We start from the raw sequence: 20,202 nt of genomic DNA, 5'->3' as shown, positions 1-20,202 counted from the left end.
TAATTCTTAGTGGAGATCTAAAGAAGTACGATGTAGTGAGCATCTGTAAAGAAGGATCTCAGGAACACATGGGATTTAATTGGTCCGGTATGTCCAGATTGAATTAGGTCGTATTACTGTCTACCCAGGTACTGGTAGTCAAAGGCTTAACGACGGCGGCTGAGTACATCATACGGTACTGAAAAGAAGCTAGAAAGGGGAAAGAAAAAAATTAAATTATTTTTGGAATTTGAAGAATTGGTCCTGGCTGTGCCACTTCTGTTTTTACTGAGCGAGATAGATAGAGAGAGAGGAAGAGATAAACCGAAAAATTGGGTCAACAATGTCTTGGTCACTGTTCACTGCCGTACTTGCCGTAATTTGGATGCCTTTACGATACGAATTATCATCGGTACCGACAATTAGATTGAAAGGCAATGACTACTAGGTAGGTATCTACAAGCCATTCTTCCGTCCTACCGTTCTTACGGCCAATACAATATATTTGTATACCACATTCATATATATCATATGCACGATAGAGCGGTGTTACGCTTCTTGCTGTGTTCATGACTCCATTTCTCAATGGCTTTCGTGTTATGAGACGTAAGCTGCTGACGATACTTACATAAAATTGTGCTAAACTTTAAAATTGGTTGCCAGCCAAATTTTTTCTTCTGCTATTCCCACTGAATCGCTGTTGATCTACGACCCATCATCATCATTGAAGTGTGCCATTGTATCATTCTTTCAGCAAGAGCAATATTCCAAGGTACACATGTTGTAGAAAGTTCCCACGGTTACCTGTTGTTCTTCATGGTTCGGTCCTGGCAGGCCAACCAATCACATCCCTTTTTCTTCTTAGCCAGCAATCAATATTCGATCACAAAAATGAGAAGTATCCGCTCTCGTATCCTTTTGCTCTCACCATCTCCATCATCACACATGACCTCGCTAACTGTACCAATTAGTCCTCGGTAGGTCTCGGGGGCTTTTCAAAATCCGGTAAACAATACGATATCACGCGGTGGAAACCTGATAAGGGTGGACCTTACTGAGCCACTCTAACAGTATACAGTCTTTATCTTTTCAGGTTCAGGGTGACAAGTTACAACTGTGCGCAAAAAGGTTTCACTCCGGTAACAAGATTCGGCCTGAGCTCTTTTGAATTCCCCAAGTCTCGTCCGAAAAATGACCGTGAACACCCTGAATTGTACTCTCGAGCAATGGAGTTTCCGCCGGTGAAAAATAAGCTTATCCAATATCTGATGATCACGAATGAGATTCTTCTTCTTTTTCTTCTTGGCAAGGGGAAATTTGACGGGAGCGTTTGAGATACGAGTTTGAGAATTTGTTTATATACCTCACTTGAATCGCATCTGTTGTTTACTGGACTTTCAATTGAAATGAAGGGGCGGCGCGAAAGAAGCGAGAAGAAGCTTAGGGACCCTCCTTAGGAAGGCTTGATGCTTCTTAAGGCTGTCTTGGCATGCCATGCATTATTCACGATTGTTTGACAGCTCACTTGCTTACCTCCCCTACAGCTCCTCTATTCTGTATGTCTATGATTCCAGCGCTTAACCCTGCATTTGAGACTACATTGGACATCCTGTATCTACAAATGAGTTCTCATCAAAACCGCAAGTGCGAGCTGATTTTCTTAGCAATTGGTTTTGTCGAGAGATGGAATATCAACGTTCAAATGTCAAAGCATCGTCATAACCGCCATTTTCCGAGTCATGAGACCTCCTAGTTAGGAATCATGGCGGTGATGAACGATTAAATCTTAACAACAAATACGAGAGAGAAAAAAAAGGCTATTCTCCCACGAAAGACTCACAAAGTTATGACAAGGTCCCGAAACCATTATTGATTGAGCACTCTATTCCAAACCAGCAAAAGTTTGTTGTACTCGGAGCTGAAGGATTCTTACTCCTTGATCTTGTAATCCAAATCCATCACTCAATCGCATCGCCAATATATATGGTTTATGGATATTCAACGACGCGACAAATAATCTCGCAACTTCTTTTTCCCTCGTCCAAACTGCGATTTCTCTCCGAAGTTATACAAGTTCAATCTTCTTCGCATTGTTATAACAATCGAGTGTAAGGTTTATAACAGGCATACCCCATCATGTCCCAAAGATATTCGTCACAAACCTTAAAAACTCAGTGGATATATATATTCCTCTCAGGCTTGATTTTCTAGCAATCCTCATCTCACAGTCATACAAATTATCTTATAACACACGCAAGTAGAATCTAGGATACATCAGGCTTTCATCTTATCACAGTGGAATTACAACAATGATCAGTATGCTTATACCCCATATATCGCAATTGGCTACCACGTCAAATAAGCTGTGTTCAAAAGGAAGTACAAAGGCGCTTTCGTGGAATGAATATGTATTGCGTTTGAGATGTGGGGTTCACTCCGTGAAGAGGATTGTTTCAGATGGAATATTGAATAGTATTGCGCTGGTGATTTGTGTGGTAGGTGAATAATACTGGTGCTTGCGTGAGTTGTTTGCAAATGATCTGAGCATTCGACTCCAATTCTTCAGATTCATGTTGAAATGTTAAGCTATTCGTCTAATGACACTTATGAAGTCTTCAATTGTTCTTCACACCTCCGATAATTAGCTCCCACTTTCCTCCTCGAACTCAGAACTTCAATCTGATGACAGCCCGTCACTATATCCTGATTCTGTAGTAAGTAGTTTATGTTACGCATGGAAACAAATCGTATTATTCATATCTTGGGTGCATTCCGTAGGTATACATAGGTAGAGCATCTACAATACAGCAGACCACTCAGCCCTTGAAGCCTCACTACTAATCTTCTCTCGCACTAACCTCATCAAAACAAGCTTCTGCCTCTTCCCTTAGCCTCACCCCCTGGTCTCCCGCCACCAACCCTAACGCTCTATCTCTAGAAGGCCTTTCCCTTTCCAAACTACTATTCTGCTTACGCCTGAACTCTCCAGATTGACTTCTTGGTAATTTTCCTCTTCCCTGCCCCTTTCTCTCCATCCTAGCCACCTCTTCTAAGCTATGTTTCCACGAGTCGTCACCATCGCCATCACCGTCACCAGATCCGAGCCCTCTTCCAAGTTTTCTTTCTCTGGCCTCCTCTTTGGTGATCTTAGTCATCTGCAACCTCCTAAGATCTCCTCTTCTTTTCTGAGCCGTCTGTCTTGCAACATGTGCCAATGTATTCACACCAAGTCCATCCAAGGCACTAATATCCATAAGTAATTTTCGAACCTTGTAACCTGTAATTTCTTCAATAAACTTATCGACTCCCTCTTCACAAGCTGCTGCAGTAGCGACCCTCAGTCCCTTGAACAATTTCTTTGTATCTTTTTCCTGCTTGGTATGTTTTTCTAACGAGGAGATTTGATTTTGTAGATCCCCTACAGATTCAGACACTGATAGCTTGGGACTGATTTCTAACAGTATAGGAATGTCAGGCATCCTTGCATAAGAAAGTACTTGACCTCGTACGTAGCCAGGCCTTGTTGACTGACTTGACTGACCAGTTTGAATGGGCATTGGTATAGAGGTAGCGCTTGCTTGTGATGGCGATACTTGATCTGCCGTCGACTTTCTTTTAGTCGGGTCAGGGAGTGGTGTTGGTATTTGTTCTGAGACAGATGCCAGTTTTCTTCCACTTTTACGAACATTCGATTGGCGAGCAAAGTATCCTTCATCCGCCGATACATCTGGTTCTTTTTGCTTCCCCTTAAAACCAATACCCACGATTCTCGTATCATCATATTCATGTAAATGGATGTCTCGTTCTACGTGCTGCCTGGGGTATTGACTTGCAGTTGTGTTTATATTCTTATCTGAATTGCCCACAGATAGATTGCACCCTTCACAATGTATTATCTCGGCACTCTCACATATTCGCATATTCTTTCTCTCCGAATTTGCATCAAACTCAAGGGATGGCCCGGGCGCAGATCCAATATTTGGACATAGTTTTGCGTCTGGGTTGGTATTCAATACTACATTACACTGGATACAGTGAAGTGGGGATGAAGGAACATGAGGGGATGCTGAAGTAGAAGCACCGCGCGAAATTTGATTTGAAGGCACAGGATCAGTGCCGGCAGTTTTTGCCACTTGGGGTGACTGTCGACTTTGTGTTTCGTTGATCAGAGACGATTTGAGTATAAGACCTCGACGTTGCTGACTTTGAACAGTGACAGGAATTTGAGTGGTGAAATGTGGAGCTCGGGTAATGAATGATGGAGCAGTACTTGTTTGAGTGGCATGGTTTTTGAGCAGAGGTATATCTTTTTGTGCTATAGTGCCCCCATTGGTAAACGTAGAACGACTTTGGCAGGCAAATTGTTCTGGGTTGGCAAAACCTGCCACCCCAATATTATCACCTTCACCGGGACCGACAAATGACTGCATATAGGGGGTCGTAGTTGGTGGTATGGGGGATACAGAGGACGTGGTACTGGTAGAGGCTCTGGGAATCTGATATGGAACATAACGCTTGTTCTCTGGCGGAGTATCGAGATGCAATACTATAGAAGAAGATTGTGAGTTTGGCTGACTCGTAAACTCCGAGTACGGAGGTGATGCAGCAGCGTCTCCAGCTAACTTGCTCAATCTGCTGTCTCTTATAACAGTGTCGGATTCAGAAGCGGGCTCAGCTGTGACTGGGGGCTTACGAAGCCAAGGCAAAGACTTTTTGGCGGGAGGAGTTCCATGTTGAGGTGAGATAGCAGAGTCCGGGTGATTTGATTTTGCAGGTGACGATGCTCTAGGGGGTGCCAAATCGCAACATGGCTGAGACTCAATTTGGCTGGCTGAATCCGCCTGCTCATATGTCGGTGTCCACTCAGTGACGGTTTCCTCTGACGCAACACTCATTGTCGACAACTCTTTTTCTGTTTTCGCACGATCAGGTCCTGATTTCTTGGTCAATACATTTGAACCCTTTATTCCCATTTTGTTTGCTGGTAGGCTGTCTTTTAGTGGCTCTTCGGTGTTAAGTAAAGGATTTCCTTGTTTGGTTTCAAACCCTGCTAGCACCGTGCTTCTGTTACCAGAGAGCAAGGGCTGGGCTTCCGGGACAGTTCTTCTGCGCCCGTATGGTTGAACGCCCTGAGCTGGTTGGTTTCGTTGTTCCGATGATGTCACCGCCAATCCAGCAGCTCGAAATTCGGCGTGATAAGGTTTGAATTCTTGGATAGTCTGTATAGTTTGCGTGGAAAAGCTAGTTGAGGGGGCAGACGAAATGGGCGTTTGTTTAGGGACCTGCTTAGCGATTTGAAGATACAATTCAAGATCGCGAGTGAAGCGTTTCAACGCTCGCCTTTGACTGGGACTACGAGAAGAAGGATCTGAAGCAATACTCTGCACAATAGAATGAACAGAGAAAGAGAAAGATTTCCCCTGAGCAAGGGTTGCAAGCCTAGATGCTCCAATTAATGCTGTGTTGTTTCTAGAGATGTCTTTCTTGGAAGGATCGCCTATAGATACTCCTGATGACTGGATAACGTTCTGGTGGTTGGTACTTTGTTCTTCGTAAAGACTCGCAAGTGTAGATGCAGCCAAGAAAGCTTTACTTCTAGCTGGAGAGACAAAACCAGTACGTGTGGATGGATTATACTTCTTGTACAAGCTCCTAGTATGATAAGTACCACTATCTTGTGGTGTGGAATTTCCGAGATTGACTTGATAGCGTCGGATTTGATCAAGACCAGTCAGTTGTGTGGAGTTGATTCGAGTTCTAGTTTGAGATGTTATGTTCTTGTTCGTAATGGAACCTTTAATTTTATTAAAAGTTGAACAACCAGCGCCGTCTACAGAATGGATATGAGTTTCGCCGGTAGTTCTATCAGGGTGATAAGTTGGGCTTGATTCAACGGCACTTTCGACAAGCGGAAGTATAGTATCGCTCTCCTGACCCTGCCTAGTTATTTTCGCACTTGATGATTCCCATCCAAAAACTTCTTGTCTAACTTGCTTCGAAGCACGTCGCTGGGAGCGAGCAACAATAGAAGTCTTTAGACTTCTCGATCTTCGATTACGAGCCTCAATCCTTTCTTTTCTCCGAGCCTGCTCTAGCGCCCGACATTTGTGTATTTCACAAGTGCCTCTATTAGCGTGTGAAGTACAACGAGTGAAACTGGGTTGAGGACGACTCGTGGTATTATCTATTCGTGGGAACGTTCGATGAGGACAGCCCTTCCAATGTATTTTGAAATTGACCATTATCGGCTATAAGGATAAATTCGTGAAGAATGCATATTTTAGGAAATGTGAGGTTTTCGAGATTGATGGAACTGAGTAATTAAAGAATCTCATCGATATGCAATGCGCCTGCCCTTTCCAGCCGAAGCTTCATCCCCGACCTGCCGGCGTCCGAAACAAGACATCCTCATTGTTCATACCGTTTTGCTCATCGAATATCTTTGATACCAGGCGAAGAATACATGTCAACCTGTCGCTGCCCTTTTCGCAGAAGGTACTCAATCGTATTGAAATCCTTCTTGTCTAAAGTTATACTCTTATTGAACTCCAGTCTGGAAGTACCAGAGAAATCAGCAAGATTCGTACAAGGAAGGCATGAACAATCAACATACCTCGCATATGCTTCAAAGTGCTTTCTTGCCTCCTTCATCTGATTAACAAGTTGTTTTTAAGTTCTCATGGGAAATTCTACTTACAGCCGGCTTCTTTCTACTTTCCCTCAAGCACTTTCTATAAAGCGCGAGAACATCTCTTTGAAGTCCTGATAATCTCGCCATTTTCCTCCTTCGCTATACATAAAATGTTTGTGGGTGAAGATGTTCAAACAAAATAAGAAAATATAATGGATGATGCGCCGACATTGAATGTTGCAGGGGTGAGCTCTAGGTGGGGGATTAGATAAGCACACAGGCTAGATTGCGTCAGTATTTCAACTTGTTAGTCTCAGCAATATTAACAACATCGATTTGAACACTTAAGATTTGATAGATGGATATATTGCCATTTGTGGAAACTTTCAATTAGATTTACATCTTTCAAATGGATTGATACGTCCCACTTGATTCGCAATGATCGATTCTCATCTAGGATTGAGTTCATTCCTCACCACTGGAGGGCTCCCATTGCTCCCCGTAGGGCTTGTCGGAAGAGTACTGAAATCGCTTGTTATACTCTGCAGCGTGTCATTGTGATCTAGGTAGTTCCAAGATATCTTTCTCTCCTTTTCTTCTACAGTTCATTGAAAAGATACTCTACACTAGCATATTCTAAGTAGTTCAAGCGGACACTACTGTATATGAATGTTTTGCAGGGTGTTCGAATGTTATATTCCCTACACTTGTTCTCTTGAAGTTAGTATTTATCAGTGTATATACTCTATTTCCGAGCGTGTTTCTTGTTCCTCGAGACAACGTCAGATCGTTCAAACTACACAGCGTGTTGTGGTTGTTTCGCCATGAATCTTCTCACTGCCTGTCGTACATATCAGCAGAAAGACCAAGCGACCCTCCTCAAGGGACAACGTCAATGAGCATGTTATATGAAGACTATGTAGTAAGTTTAGGAGTGAGGAGAATGTTTGAACTAATGGAAAAGTCGAGATGGGCAAGTTGCACCATTCTTTGGTCACCATGGAGTCAACATTGGCTGTGGAGCACCATGTGTGATCAAAACCAAGGGGATTCGGAAAACAACTCCAAAAAGTCCGCAATGCTCGTAACACTCTGCATTTATTTCTATTCAATGTTCTATATTCTATCACACAAATACTATTGTCTATTTGTGCTAATATGAAAATTGCCAGCTTGTGTTTACTTGGGTTGTTGAACGCACGTTCAGTATTAAAAATTATAGGTAGGCTATGTCAACTATGCACGTTACTTAGACCATTCGAGTACATCCCTCATATACAATCAACTCAAATTTATAATTAATAATACCACATCCAAAACTGAATCTATCCCTTCAGCTTGTGTGGACAAGTAATAACCCATACGCCCCTAGAAAGAATCAAGGGAAATTGAGACTGGTCAAGAGTTCGCAAAATAAACAAACACAAATACAACTCAACTCAGTAAGCATAGTACCTACATCAACAGCAATGGATGAAAGATGAAAATATTCCTAGTCAACCACAAACACTTCTCGCTTGTTACCAGTTAAGCGTCATTGTTCGGCGATATTGCATCTTACTTGACTCGGAGGCTTTCGTTGCAACTCGAGGAACCCAAACTAGAGTATTCTGGTTAATGAAGGGGGTGAATGGAAATGCCAAAGGATAGATCCAGAGCACTCTTACTTTCCAGACCAGAGATCTTCATGAATAATGATATGTTGCTCTTGAGTGAGGCTCATTATACGATCACTCCCACTCCACAAAATAAAAAGGAGTCTCGTATCCCCAAGCATTCCAGGAAATTATCTATTACCGCATCTAGTTATCCACACGATTGCCGATGGTCAATACCTGAGTATACCCGTTTCTTTATAGTCGATGGAAATTTTCACAGGTTCTCTGGATCTGAGCTTCTGCCGCAAGTATAGAACTTTGAAACCTATGCTTCTATGTCCGTCCATTCCGCATTTCGTTATAAATCAAGGGATAAATAAGTCTTGGGAGAAGGTGTATATTTGGAGCTAAGGGATCGGGCAGATCTCCCTGATTTGAATGTGGTCATTGAAATGATGATCCATGGACCTTTGGAACGTTGGTTGGGGTTGAAGGAAATTTATCATTTCCTTTTCTGGTAAACGACCTTGATAGATTTAGAGCACATTCTTGAAAGAAATGACAGTGAATTGTTCGGATCAAGTGAAGAATCTTTGGATCATCAAAAGTTGCCATTGTGGTTGAATAATTGAATGCCCCAGAGCTGGGGATTGAGGATCAGCACGGGGTTATATCTCCGAACAATGATGAACATCGATTTGTGAGGTGGCTGAAGGACTGTCCGGTGGAAACTTCGCAGGCTCCCTGGCCTAGCCGGAGGAGTGGGACAAATATTTAATACGAATACTGGCTCTAGGCTGTTCCTTGACCAGATTTGGGTCTCAGTGTTTGAGAAATCAGACTGGAAGATGCTGATATTTTACCGATGCTAAGACTAGTAGTTGATAAATGCAAAAGTCAAATTCCATGACTAGTAATTTTATGCCAAAAGCCCTGCTGTTTATTTATTTAACTTTACGATTGATTGTCCAATATATCTATCTTTACATGAAGTCCATGTTGTGAGTTTTGGAAATTAAATTAAATTATCTATCATGGGAATCTAAACTTTAAAAACATATCGAATTGGAAAGGTAGTATCCAATTTAAACACGGGTTGAGGGAACGGGTAAAAAGTCCAAAATAGGCGCACTACTATCAAACCTAGAAAAGACACGCATCTTAACGGTCGATGGAATCCATGGAAAGATGAACCGGAAAAGCTTAGAGTACCACCTACTCATCGTTTCGAACCCAGCGTACACCCCGGAGGCCTTGCAAACGAAATTAGCACGAGGTCGCTCCGCTCGCTCATAGTTCTCAAAGACTTTGACGATTTCGGATGTGCTTGGTGTCTTGTTACTTTCGAGAAGCGTGTGTAGACCATTGACTAGACAACACACGTCATCGACGCAGAGATTTCCGCCCAGCCCGAGATTCGATGCTGCTTTGTGGACGGCATCACCCACGAGAACGGTTCTACCGCCCGAATGCCACTTTGTGGCCAAGACGCCTTCTTCCATGGGTACCATGGTGGAGCCAACGAGGTTGGCCCATAGATCGTTAAAGGTAAAGGCGGGAGTGGGCCGAAGATGTCCCCATTTCTTGATGGCTTCGTCCATATCGACCTAGCACACGCATCGTTAGCACTTCTGGAATCTTCTCGAGTCATGGTCATAGAACACAAACTAACCTGTCCATATCGCGGGCTAGGATAAGGCGTCTGCTTATCGTTCGCAATATAAATGGCCCAGAATATCTTTCCGTCCATTCCAGCCACAGCGATGCCTCCAACACCATGCTCCGGGAAATAGGAGTTAGTAACAACACCGTTCTCCAAGAACTGCTTCTTTGGGTCATCAATAAAGTAGTTCCGTGACGTGCATGTCAGAATGCGGAATCGGTTATCGAATCCCGCAGCCATGATCTCGGAACTCTCAGGATCAATCGTTTTGAGCAGCTTCGCCGTTTGCTGACGCACATGACTGTGCACACCGTCGGCGCCCACTATAATGCTGCCTTCAATGACATTGCCTTTGTCAGTCCTCAGAGTGACTCCATTCTCGTGCTCGGTAAATGACTCCAAGCCCTCATGTTCATGGACTTTCGACTTCGAGGACTCATTGAGACCGTTGTATAGGTTCTGGAGGTAAACCCTACGGTCTATGAAATACACAGGTCGTTTTTGGCTTTGATCTGATCAGCTGACTTGCCTCCGTTTTTTTGCTCGCGGTGAACGAAAGCTGAGACGAATGTCCACTTACACCTCCTGGAGACGAATTAATTCATCTGAAGAGCAAAATAGATTGCCCTCGTGATCCCAGTGCTCACGAACCCCGATCGGAATTCCAGCCTCATGAGTCGGTTTGTCTATGCCTAATTGTTCGTGGACCAGAATGGTGCAAGGAAGTAGCAGAATAGACTGTCCGAGTTGTGGTGCCACTTCTCGTTTCTCGAATAATTCGAAATCGATTCCAGCGCGCTCGAGTGCATTGGCTAGCGAGAGACCTGCTACTGAACCGCCTGCAATGAGAACCTTAAATGGACGCTGTGCTTCTGTCATTTTGCTTAAATGAATGATCCTGTGGCTTGTCTCGAATTCTGGAATGGATAGCAAGAATAGAAACTTTTTGGTTTTGAGTTTGTAGTTTTTATCGCAATTCCACTTTTCCCCCTGCTAGCTTCAGAATTATGAGGACATATGAAATATGGGGAATGGTTTGACAGCGCAGTCACCATTAACTTTTTTGGGGTGAGTTTGCTACCGTGCTTTTTTAACCAAGCATCTGAGGAAATGCTGTTATCTAGACGTTCGAAATGCGAATAGCTTCACATGTCCACTTCTGCTGATGATCATGTCTAATTTTCATCAGCCGCGCCTGAGGCTTTTCTTTTGCCTTTCAACACCTACCTGCACCTGTATAGGGGCATTCCCCTGACCGAATGACGAACCATCAATAGATAGTGTGAAGACGGAAAACAATAAGTCTTTAACTGTGACATGACATATGTTGACAATTACATTCTTAACATGATGATCAGGGGCTTCCGCGGCGCCAGGTTTCTTTATCTATTGACTGCAGATCTTGACCATTTTTGGCCGAATTTTCCTCACGAGTTACATCCGCTACGAATTGGGTTGATGAGATAAGAAGATCTCCCTGTGGCAACGTGGAAAGTTGAAACGGCCTCAATTGTTTCTGGTGGAGTACCTATACATCGGCTGGTGCTCTGCTCCTTCCTGAATCCCTGCTATAACATCTTACATGAGTATCTCCCCGGAGCGTGGTAAGGTTACATGAGTCGTTGTATTCATTCGTTTGGATCTCTCGGCACTGCTTATTAAGGCTAGGATAATACGAAGCTAAGAGGTCTAAAGACGCAAAAAACGTCTTTATTCGGACTTGTAAATAGTAGCATACGAGCCGGATGACAGAATAGGCAGTTGAAGGAGCACGTTCAAATGAACAGTGTGAAGTTCTGGAGTTTGCGGATGAGCAGTTCCTATCTAGGACGTAGTGCACAGGCCATACGGCCGTATACCTAGCCCTGTCACATTGCGGTGGAGCTACTTATCCATGCGGAATAACTTTTCGGCGCTGTCAAACTGTCAAACTTAACGCCGCTGCAGATCCATGAAACTTCAACTCCTTGCACAATGTGGGTGAGATGTTTGCAATTAATAAGTGTAAATTCTGATTACTAAATAAGCATAGCATACTAACTACAAGCAGCTAGAAATCTACTGTGGTATCTCAAGCATTAGAATCCTCTAGACATACCCATACCCAGCCTCACTGGAATGGTACCTTCGTAGCATTGTGAGCAAAGCGATGGAGAGTCTCATCGCGCAACAATCGCGGCCACGCTTGGTTTGACGCACTAACAAGCACTTCCATTGTTCCCTGAGGCGCATCCGCGGGAGATGGCAAGATCACCTGGAAGCCGGCACAGACACCACCAGCGGGGAATCGCAAAGACTTGATGCGATCACCAAATGCAGGACCCCATTCAATGCTGTAGAAGTCAAAATCGCTCCAGTTGCTGAATAGGACATTGCTACCAGGCATGTCAAGGAATGCCGTGCCAGCGATTCTGTTTACGTCGTCCGCGCGCTCTACGTAATGCGCCATTTCATCGTAGTATGTGCTTCCACACTTATTGACACCTTGTCGTACCAAACATGCGATATCAGCTAGCGGAGTATCTTTAGAAATCAATTGAGAAATTGGTAGAACTGCAGTGGTAAATCCGATGATATTACCCAGTGTGTGTGGATGTATGGGCACGTGAACACGGCGTCGTGCGTCCAAGGCGACCATTCCTATCGAGAGCTTACTGGGATCGAGGGCTGAATGATCAGGGTGTTCGGCGCTCTGGATGGATTTCCAGATCAGTGCAGATAGGACATCATTGGTGGAGACGAATTTTGGTTGCTGTTCTTGTGGAATCTTGTCCTTGAGACTAGATGATATCTTTGCTGGTGAGCACTCTTCTTTGAGCTCTCGGATGGCTTCTGGTGTGAATCGATATACGTGAGCATGACTATCTCCTTTCGTTAAAGCCTCGGGGAGTCCAGGAGGAGTAAATGGCAAATGAATAAATTCTGTGTGCTCCTCTGCAAAATTGGCGCACACGTTTTCTCCAGTGCTCTGCAAAATTTTCGCTCTGTCCGCAACTTGAATCTCAACAGGTTTCTCGATAGTCAACCCCTGTGCTCGGCGTAAATCTTCAGCAAAGAGCTCGGCCAATTTCCACATGGATAGTCCATCGGCATATGAATGGAAGCACAAGTGGTTGAGCAGTAATCCACCCTTGATCAGGTTGGCTTGCATCATTTGAGTTGCTAGGCGATCGACGCCAAACTGAGGCCATTCCCCAACTCGGCCACGCATGCATAATTTTTCATCGTCCATGGCTGCATTGGGAAACCCCTGATCTTTCAACTGACTAAATGAAGGTGCTGTGCTATCGTTACGGTGATCCTTGACTATAAAATCTTCGATCTCGCCATCGCGGTAAGGCTGTAGCTTTAGCTGTCCAGCGGGCTTCACATCGGGGTCTGCAGGCACGGCCTCAACACCGACCATTGGTGTTCGCTCTTTGAAACTGCTCCATGCTGTTCGCAGCATTGATGAGATATTCTCAGCGTCGTAGTCTGCTGCCAACTCGAGGCATATCATATTTTGGATCCATCCCTTGGGACCTATAAGCTCAGACGCGAGAAGAGGCGGTGCTTTAGATGCTGCGTCCATGGCGAGTGATTATTGGTATGTAAGAAGTTGTTTTTTGCAGAAGATTTCTGAATAGAGACTTCGATAGACGATAGACGACGAAAAAGAGGAAGAACGTGCTGTTATTTACGGAAGTTCCAGTGACAGCACTCGATTGTTTCTAATTAGCCTCTTATCACGGTATCTCCGATAATTCATATTGCAAAGTCTAGATCAACAATGCCGTACTGCAGATCAATCGGGATGTCAAACAGGCGCAGATTCCGCGCAACAACCTGTATTGTACACAGAAGTTTTCCTATCAAACCCCTCCAACTCACTGAAATAAGGGCACTTCTAGTGTACCCGTCGATCCACCTCCCGACTTCGAGACGAATACAAATGATGAAGCCTATCCACATCTAATTTCTCATTCCCTTCATTAGGATAGTACCGAGACGAACTATCGGCGCACTAAATCTCTTGAGCATCCGAATTGGGATGCTAGCCAGCCCCCACAACTTGCTTGAGACATGGTAAATGTCATTGGTGATGAAATAGACTGTGGACAATACCAAATGGGAGCTATTGCCCGATTGATTATCTATGAGCCAGTGGCGGAATGAGAATGGGGTTTTCCGCCACGTTCCCTTTCATGAACAGAAATTGGGGATATAGTAGAGATACTCCATAATCAAATATAGGTCAAGCAAGTAAAATTGGATAATGTTTGATGTAGCAAAGATTGTCCAGGGGTACACAAGCACGGATCGACTTCCTACCTGCATTCTGACAGTTGATGCAGGATCTCGCGAGAATTCAAGAAATTGCTCCTTTGAAGGGAATAGTGGGAAACCCAAATCCATATTTTTCAGCGGATAGCATCGCAATTGCCGGGATGACTGATAGGGTCGACCTGCATTTGTGTTGACAAATTCATATATGGTGATTGTTACTTCTTGTGTTAACCTTGGAAAGTCTAAAAGGAGGGAAGTGTGGAGCTCTGTTGGAGAAAGAGAAAACTCCGTGACTAGACTAGTTCCAATACGGGATAGTCCAACGGTTAACCCATCATATTCTCACTGCCCCGTAGTTTCACCGCCAGTCGCTTATGGTTATGTTGTATAATATTTTTAGGGTCAATACAAAACATCAACACAAATACCAATATTAAAATAATTGTCAAACATAAAACATATCTCGAGCATATCTTACCAAGAAACAAATCGACCTAGCTGCCCAAAATCACTGCAGGTATCATGGATTAATGGTGAAACTACTCGTGCTGCCAGAAAGTATGCAACTCCGGCGCTAAATATACTATATCGACTTTAATGGGCCAATAGAATCCACTGCTCTTTCTAATTCCACTATATTAAATAGAGATTTGGAAAAATAAATCAATTGAATGGCTCGCTTATATTGAAGCCCTACTACTTTCAGCACAAATTTTAATGATTTATGCCCCTTTTAAGCAATAGAAAGCTTCCCCACAGTGGCTTAATCCTATTGAGGCAGGAGTTGTATACTTTCTGGCCGCACGAGTATCGTTGGCGGGTATGCATTGTACATTGCGGATTTTTCGCGTATTACCCCGGCTCGATTGAGTTAATTGGGGCAAAGCCAAGGGATGAGGCCATTCAGAAGAAGACGCTCACTGTGTTGTGGGCCCAATCCTTCTAATGATCTCTGATCAAGGGTGGGAGATTGCATCAACAGCTGGTAGAAGTTTGAGACGTTGTCAGCACAAGCAGAACTACCGATGGCAATCCTGTAAAAATCGCATCTTCTCAAAACAAAAATCCCTACATATCAGGTATGCCCAGAGGTGAGAATTTTCACCACGGGTCTCCAGGCAATGATCAGCGGGACCTTCACCTGCATATAACCATCGCAGGAATTCCGGTCAAATGGGACCGTCAACTTTTATGTTGAAATCGCTTTATGGGGAAAAATTGACTTTTACATTAATTGTTGGTCAAATCAATTTATATAATCATGTTGGGAGTTGATCCCTCCATCCAACTCGTTTTCGGGCCGCCTGCTGCTGGTGTTGACTTGAATGAAAGCATCACGGCGGCATATGACATCGTGTCTTGTGTGGTGCTCGGAATAGCAGCTGCAGCAGTATGCTTGCGTTTTTATGTCCGAACTATGCGTGGAGCGAATAGTCTGGCTATCGATGACTGGTTTGTTGTCTTAGGACTTGTAAGTCCAGCTCTTTCTCTGATCGCGATGAATTTCTTCTGCATCTTTCACGATGGCTCCTATACCCCGGAAAAGAAAATGAATACACAGTTTCTAACGTGAAGCTTTGATAGATCTGTACTTGTGCTCTCGTGGCTACAACTCTTATTGGTTGGTACTCCCGAACTTAGTAGCAACATTCTAGCTTTACCTGAGAATTTAGACTGACATTTTCTACTCGAAAAGCTGGAGCATATGGATCGGGTAAACATGTGTGGTCGACGACATTGCCGCGGCTCATGGTGTTGTTGAAGGTATGTTTTAACGATGCGACACTTCGCGTTGAGTCTTCATCAAGTGTTGTGTTCCCCATTCTAACGCAGATGCTTAGGTTGTATATGCCGAGCCCTGGGTCTACGCTGCATCCGTAACATCAACTAAGATCAGTATCTTGCTCCTCTACCGGCGATTGTTCTACACAGGCGAAGGCAACATGCTAGTTATTAACCGCATCTTCACTATAATGTACTGGGTTGCCACATCCTTTACCTGCGTCTATCCCATTATTATGTGGATCGTAATGGCAGCCGCCTGTCGCCCATTGAATTTCTTCTGGATGCAATACGCCGGCGCGACAGAAGGACAGTGCATCAATTATCTGATGTTTTTTTTGGTCTTTGGAATTGTCAACATGATCAATGATGTTATCATCTTGATCGTCCCAATTCCTCGAATTTTAACACTCCACATGAACAAACGCAAGAAGGCTTCCGTCGCGGGTATAATGTTGCTTGGTAGCTTGTAAGTACTCTCCAGCATTTCTCCGTCCCCGCTAACCCGTCTAGTGTCTGTGTCGCCAGTATAGTACGCATCTACTACCTCACGCATCTGACCACCGCAGTCGACATATCATTCATCCTTGGCCCCGCTTTCGCGTGGTCCAGCTTAGAGCCTTCGGTCGCAATTATCGGCGCCTGTCTACCAACATATGCGCCTCTCTTCCGCGGTATTCACAATAAAGGCTCCAATACCGGGACCAGTCAAAAGGGCTCACACCATATAAATCTGAGCCAGACGCCAAATTTTCTCAAGCAGCAGTCACACTTTCGCATTGAGGAATCGGATGAGGTTGAGCTGACGAACAAGAAAAGCTACTTCCAGAGCACGGGAGGAAGTCGTGATGGTGAGGGAAGTATAGAGAGTGAGGACGGGGCGAGGTCATTAAGAGACATGAGGGGAATCACTGTTACATCGCAAGTCCAGGTGGTGAGGGATGCTGCGAATGTAGTATGAATTTGTTAATTGGGCTGGGTTCCCTTAAAACTTTATAATATAATATGACTTTTCCTTCTCAATAATTGATATGGTTTGTATGTAGCTTGGCATTTTCTCCAGTGAACGGGTTGCCAAAATGCTCAAGCTCTGGTCACGTGGGAACACCCAAGAGTTCAAGCTCTTACTATCGTCCAAACACGATGCTTTGTGCAAAGATATTGAGATTCTGCTCTTAAAGATATTTAGGTTGGGACGATGAACAATGAACCGTTGATGTTGTGATTCCACAACATAAGTGATATATAGAATTAATACCCCAATTCGATTTGAGTACATTGAAGAGAGGGCGCAACCGCACGGGCAATGAGCTCTAGAACAGGGTGGGGAAGCGAACTAACCTCGGTGCTTGAGCGACTACGGAGATTTCTAATCTATTGCTATCTTATCGTCATTGTGAATCTCACAGGTAAAATACCTCTAGTTCCTTCAGTTTGCTTCACTATCATTCAATTGCCACACGATGTCGACACCTTCATTCTCCGTGAGTCTAATCTTACTCTTAACCCTCGGGATCCGGATAATTACAGAGTACTAACACGTTATTCAAGCGACTTGTCCGCTTCTTAGCCAAAAACGGCCGCACATACTACGGAGATGCCATTCTACCCAAAGGAGTCTCAGATATCGCGAAAGCTACTCAGGCCAAAGTGATTACGGGCGAAATATTCGGGAAGCATGAGGTCACAGATCAAGTACAAGATATTCGGCTCTTACTTGCACCTTTAGCAAATGAGGATGTTAAGACTGTGAGGTGTTTGGGATTGAACTATGAGCAACACGCTAAGGAGGTAGGAAGTCTTGTTTATGGATGTGGAAGGGAAGGGAATGATTGCGATAGGACTTTTGTGCTAAATTGGGTGGTTACAGTCAAATATGCCAATTCCAAAATTTCCAATTCTGTTTGTAGGTCCATGATTTCTATCCTCCTTCATCCTAGACCTCGTTAGCGATTGACATTTGAAAGTACAAACCCATCACATCTCTTTCCGGTCCTACCGATCCCATTCCTATTCATCCAATGGCTCAAGAAGGCACCGGTCTTGACTACGAATGCGAACTTGTTGCTGTCATCGGGAAATCCTGCTCCGATGTCCCAGAATCCAAAGCTTTAGATTACGTTCTCGGTTATGCCGTAGGTGACGACGTGTCGCACCGGGAATGGCAGATTCAACGCGGAGGTGGTCAATGGGCGCTCGGAAAGGGATTCGATGGATGGGCTCCTTACGGTCCGGGAATTGTCTCCAGTCAATTAATCAAAGATCCGCAAAACCTTACAATCTTTACGAAATTGAATGGGAAGACAGTACAAGAAAGTAGTACGAAGGATATGATTTTCAGTGTGGCCAAAACCATTGCCTTTTTGAGTCAGGGAACTACATTGCTCCCTGGTGATTTAATTTTTACTGGAACGTGAGTTGTTTCTGTATTTTACTTCATCCATTTCTATGCTATAATTCTAAGAGGCAAATGATGCTAATAAATGGTTAGTCCACAAGGTGTAGGAATGGGCAGAAACCCACAGGTATGGTTGAAGGATGGTGATGTGGTTGAAGTTGGTCTAGAATCTGTAGGCAGTTGCATCAACAAGGTTGAGTTTACTCAGACCAAAGAGAAGGCGAAGTTATAGATTCTTCATACATAGAGAGCCGCAACATAATGTGGTTGAATATCACAAACTACCTGGATTTAAGGAGCCCTCGTATTTTCCACTGTGCCACTTTACTGTCGCTTAAAATTCCTACCTTTCATCGACAAGTATAGGTTATGTTTTTCGGACCTGATTGACTGAAATACACTCGATTTCATTTCAGTATCTAGTGTTAGAGAACTGGTAACGAAGCGGTAGGCTCTGATGCAGGGGCCCTTGCAACTTGGTGAATATCCGTCCAAACCTCTGATTTCGTATCAACTCTAGCGGGAAATTTGGAATCTATAGATCGTCGATTCTAGCAGCATTACTTCCAGGTTCTGTTGATATTTGTGATGCCACCAAATTGCGCGTCAAAAATATCGAGTCCTCAGCTATCGTACAAGTATCAATAAGGAGACCGGAACATTTTCCATTCACATGCTCTTGTATCCTATTGTAATTCAGCGGAAGCCAGAGGCTGAGAGGTGCAAGAAGGACTCTCAGCCCTCAAGACATTACCTAGTAAGTGGTGCCTCTATGTCGTCCGACAAAAGAACTCGAACTGTCTTGGAATGAATCAAAGATGGATGTTTCAATTCATTGCTCTTCAGAACCTTCATCCAGAATGTCCAATATTCGAACTACTAGACGGGGTAGAAACACTCAATGATTCAGACTACCTCATTCAGTACTCAACCCTTCAAACAATTTGAACCTGTCAATTCAATTCAGAAGTCGGAATTGTTTAAGTTTCAGCTTGCTGTCGGAATCCCGATAGTCACCTCCTCTCATCTCATCAAATAGCTTAACCTCCACACCCTACGCGAAGAATCAAGCTCCAACTTTTGCAATCCATTTACATCTCCAAACCATCAAATGAATGCTCGGAGCTGCTTCCTCGGCGATCTCAATCTCACAGTACGGCTGGATGTACTCCGAGAATAAGGCAAAGCCTAGAAAAGCTATCACTTTCTCCTTTGCAAAGTCTTCACTGGCTACCATCTAGTCTACGGCGGTTAGGTGACAATTTTAACATATCATGACAATGTTTGGACTCCCAAAGCTCCATTCTATTATATAGTGATGGAGGATTTGCTTGTTGAAGGCTATTATGCAACATCTACCCATGGAGTTTGGTGTTTGCGATTTGATCCCACACGGGATGTCGCCTTCAAAGGTAGCAGATTCCGGAATGACGGGGAACGAAGCTTCTTTGAATGCCAGCTGCAGAAAAATCAATACATAGCATCCAGCACATTCAATAAGTTCCGAATATTTACCCATTTTTTCAAGCACATTCGGGACCACTGCTTGGGATAGACTCAATGTGTCCCTTGCGCCCGAATGACTTCAAACGCCCCAGTGTCAGAGAACAGAAAGGACAACACCTCACGCACAAATGGCGAATTCCATCAACAACACCAGAGCATTATCAGAGGTTGAAAGAATTCACTGTCCTGCATGTACAATAGCTGGCATTAATCATCAAGAGAGACATACCTCTTGATCCCATAGCCTTGATACGATAGTGATTAAAATGAAAGCCTCCGTACACCTACAATAACATAACATTCAGCTCTTCCGTCTGGGCAACGAATGAAAGATGCATTACCAAAGTCTCAACTTCCTTCCATGGTATTCACAGATTTG

The 20,202-nt window shown here is 43.9% G+C and overlaps 6 protein-coding genes across 6 annotated transcripts; 2 read left to right on the top strand and 4 right to left on the bottom strand.

The window, feature by feature from the left end:
* Window positions 1-2,816: 2,816 nt before the first annotated feature.
* EAF02_000397 (uncharacterized protein) lies at window positions 2,817-6,221 on the bottom strand (the record flags this gene model as incomplete). The annotated part of the gene is made up of 1 exon (XM_038896445.1): window positions 2,817-6,221. The coding sequence occupies one exon, from the start codon at window positions 6,219-6,221 to the stop codon at window positions 2,817-2,819; it is 3,405 nt and encodes a 1,134-aa protein (XP_038763304.1).
* A 187-nt stretch (window positions 6,222-6,408) lies between these two features.
* On the bottom strand, window positions 6,409-6,757 carry EAF02_000396 (uncharacterized protein; the record flags this gene model as incomplete). Its single annotated transcript, XM_038896444.1, has 3 exons — window positions 6,409-6,532; window positions 6,593-6,624; window positions 6,677-6,757. 3 exons carry the CDS (start codon window positions 6,755-6,757, stop codon window positions 6,409-6,411), a joined length of 237 nt encoding a protein of 78 aa, XP_038763303.1.
* Window positions 6,758-9,293: 2,536 nt separating this feature from the next.
* EAF02_000395 (uncharacterized protein) lies at window positions 9,294-10,750 on the bottom strand (the record flags this gene model as incomplete). Its single annotated transcript, XM_038896443.1, has 3 exons — window positions 9,294-9,815; window positions 9,881-10,376; window positions 10,452-10,750. The coding sequence occupies 3 exons, from the start codon at window positions 10,748-10,750 to the stop codon at window positions 9,294-9,296; spliced, it is 1,317 nt and encodes a 438-aa protein (XP_038763302.1).
* A 1,231-nt stretch (window positions 10,751-11,981) lies between these two features.
* On the bottom strand, window positions 11,982-13,442 carry EAF02_000394 (uncharacterized protein; the record flags this gene model as incomplete). Its single annotated transcript, XM_038896442.1, has 1 exon — window positions 11,982-13,442. The coding sequence occupies one exon, from the start codon at window positions 13,440-13,442 to the stop codon at window positions 11,982-11,984; it is 1,461 nt and encodes a 486-aa protein (XP_038763301.1).
* A 1,956-nt stretch (window positions 13,443-15,398) lies between these two features.
* Window positions 15,399-16,880, top strand: EAF02_000393 (uncharacterized protein; the record flags this gene model as incomplete). The annotated part of the gene is made up of 5 exons (XM_038896441.1): window positions 15,399-15,608; window positions 15,722-15,758; window positions 15,834-15,901; window positions 15,979-16,388; window positions 16,433-16,880. The coding sequence occupies 5 exons, from the start codon at window positions 15,399-15,401 to the stop codon at window positions 16,878-16,880; spliced, it is 1,173 nt and encodes a 390-aa protein (XP_038763300.1).
* Window positions 16,881-17,382: 502 nt separating this feature from the next.
* On the top strand, window positions 17,383-18,549 carry EAF02_000392 (uncharacterized protein; the record flags this gene model as incomplete). The annotated part of the gene is made up of 5 exons (XM_038896440.1): window positions 17,383-17,403; window positions 17,471-17,710; window positions 17,790-17,825; window positions 17,887-18,332; window positions 18,411-18,549. 5 exons carry the CDS (start codon window positions 17,383-17,385, stop codon window positions 18,547-18,549), a joined length of 882 nt encoding a protein of 293 aa, XP_038763299.1.
* Window positions 18,550-20,202: the final 1,653 nt, after the last annotated feature.

Source organism: Botrytis sinoallii (assembly GCF_014898435.1).
Source record: "Botrytis sinoallii strain Bc 23 chromosome Unknown BSIN_001, whole genome shotgun sequence".
Lineage (NCBI taxonomy): Eukaryota > Fungi > Ascomycota > Leotiomycetes > Helotiales > Sclerotiniaceae > Botrytis > Botrytis sinoallii.
The sequence above is the reverse complement of the archived record's forward strand: the minus strand, read 5'-3'. Positions and strand labels throughout refer to the sequence as shown.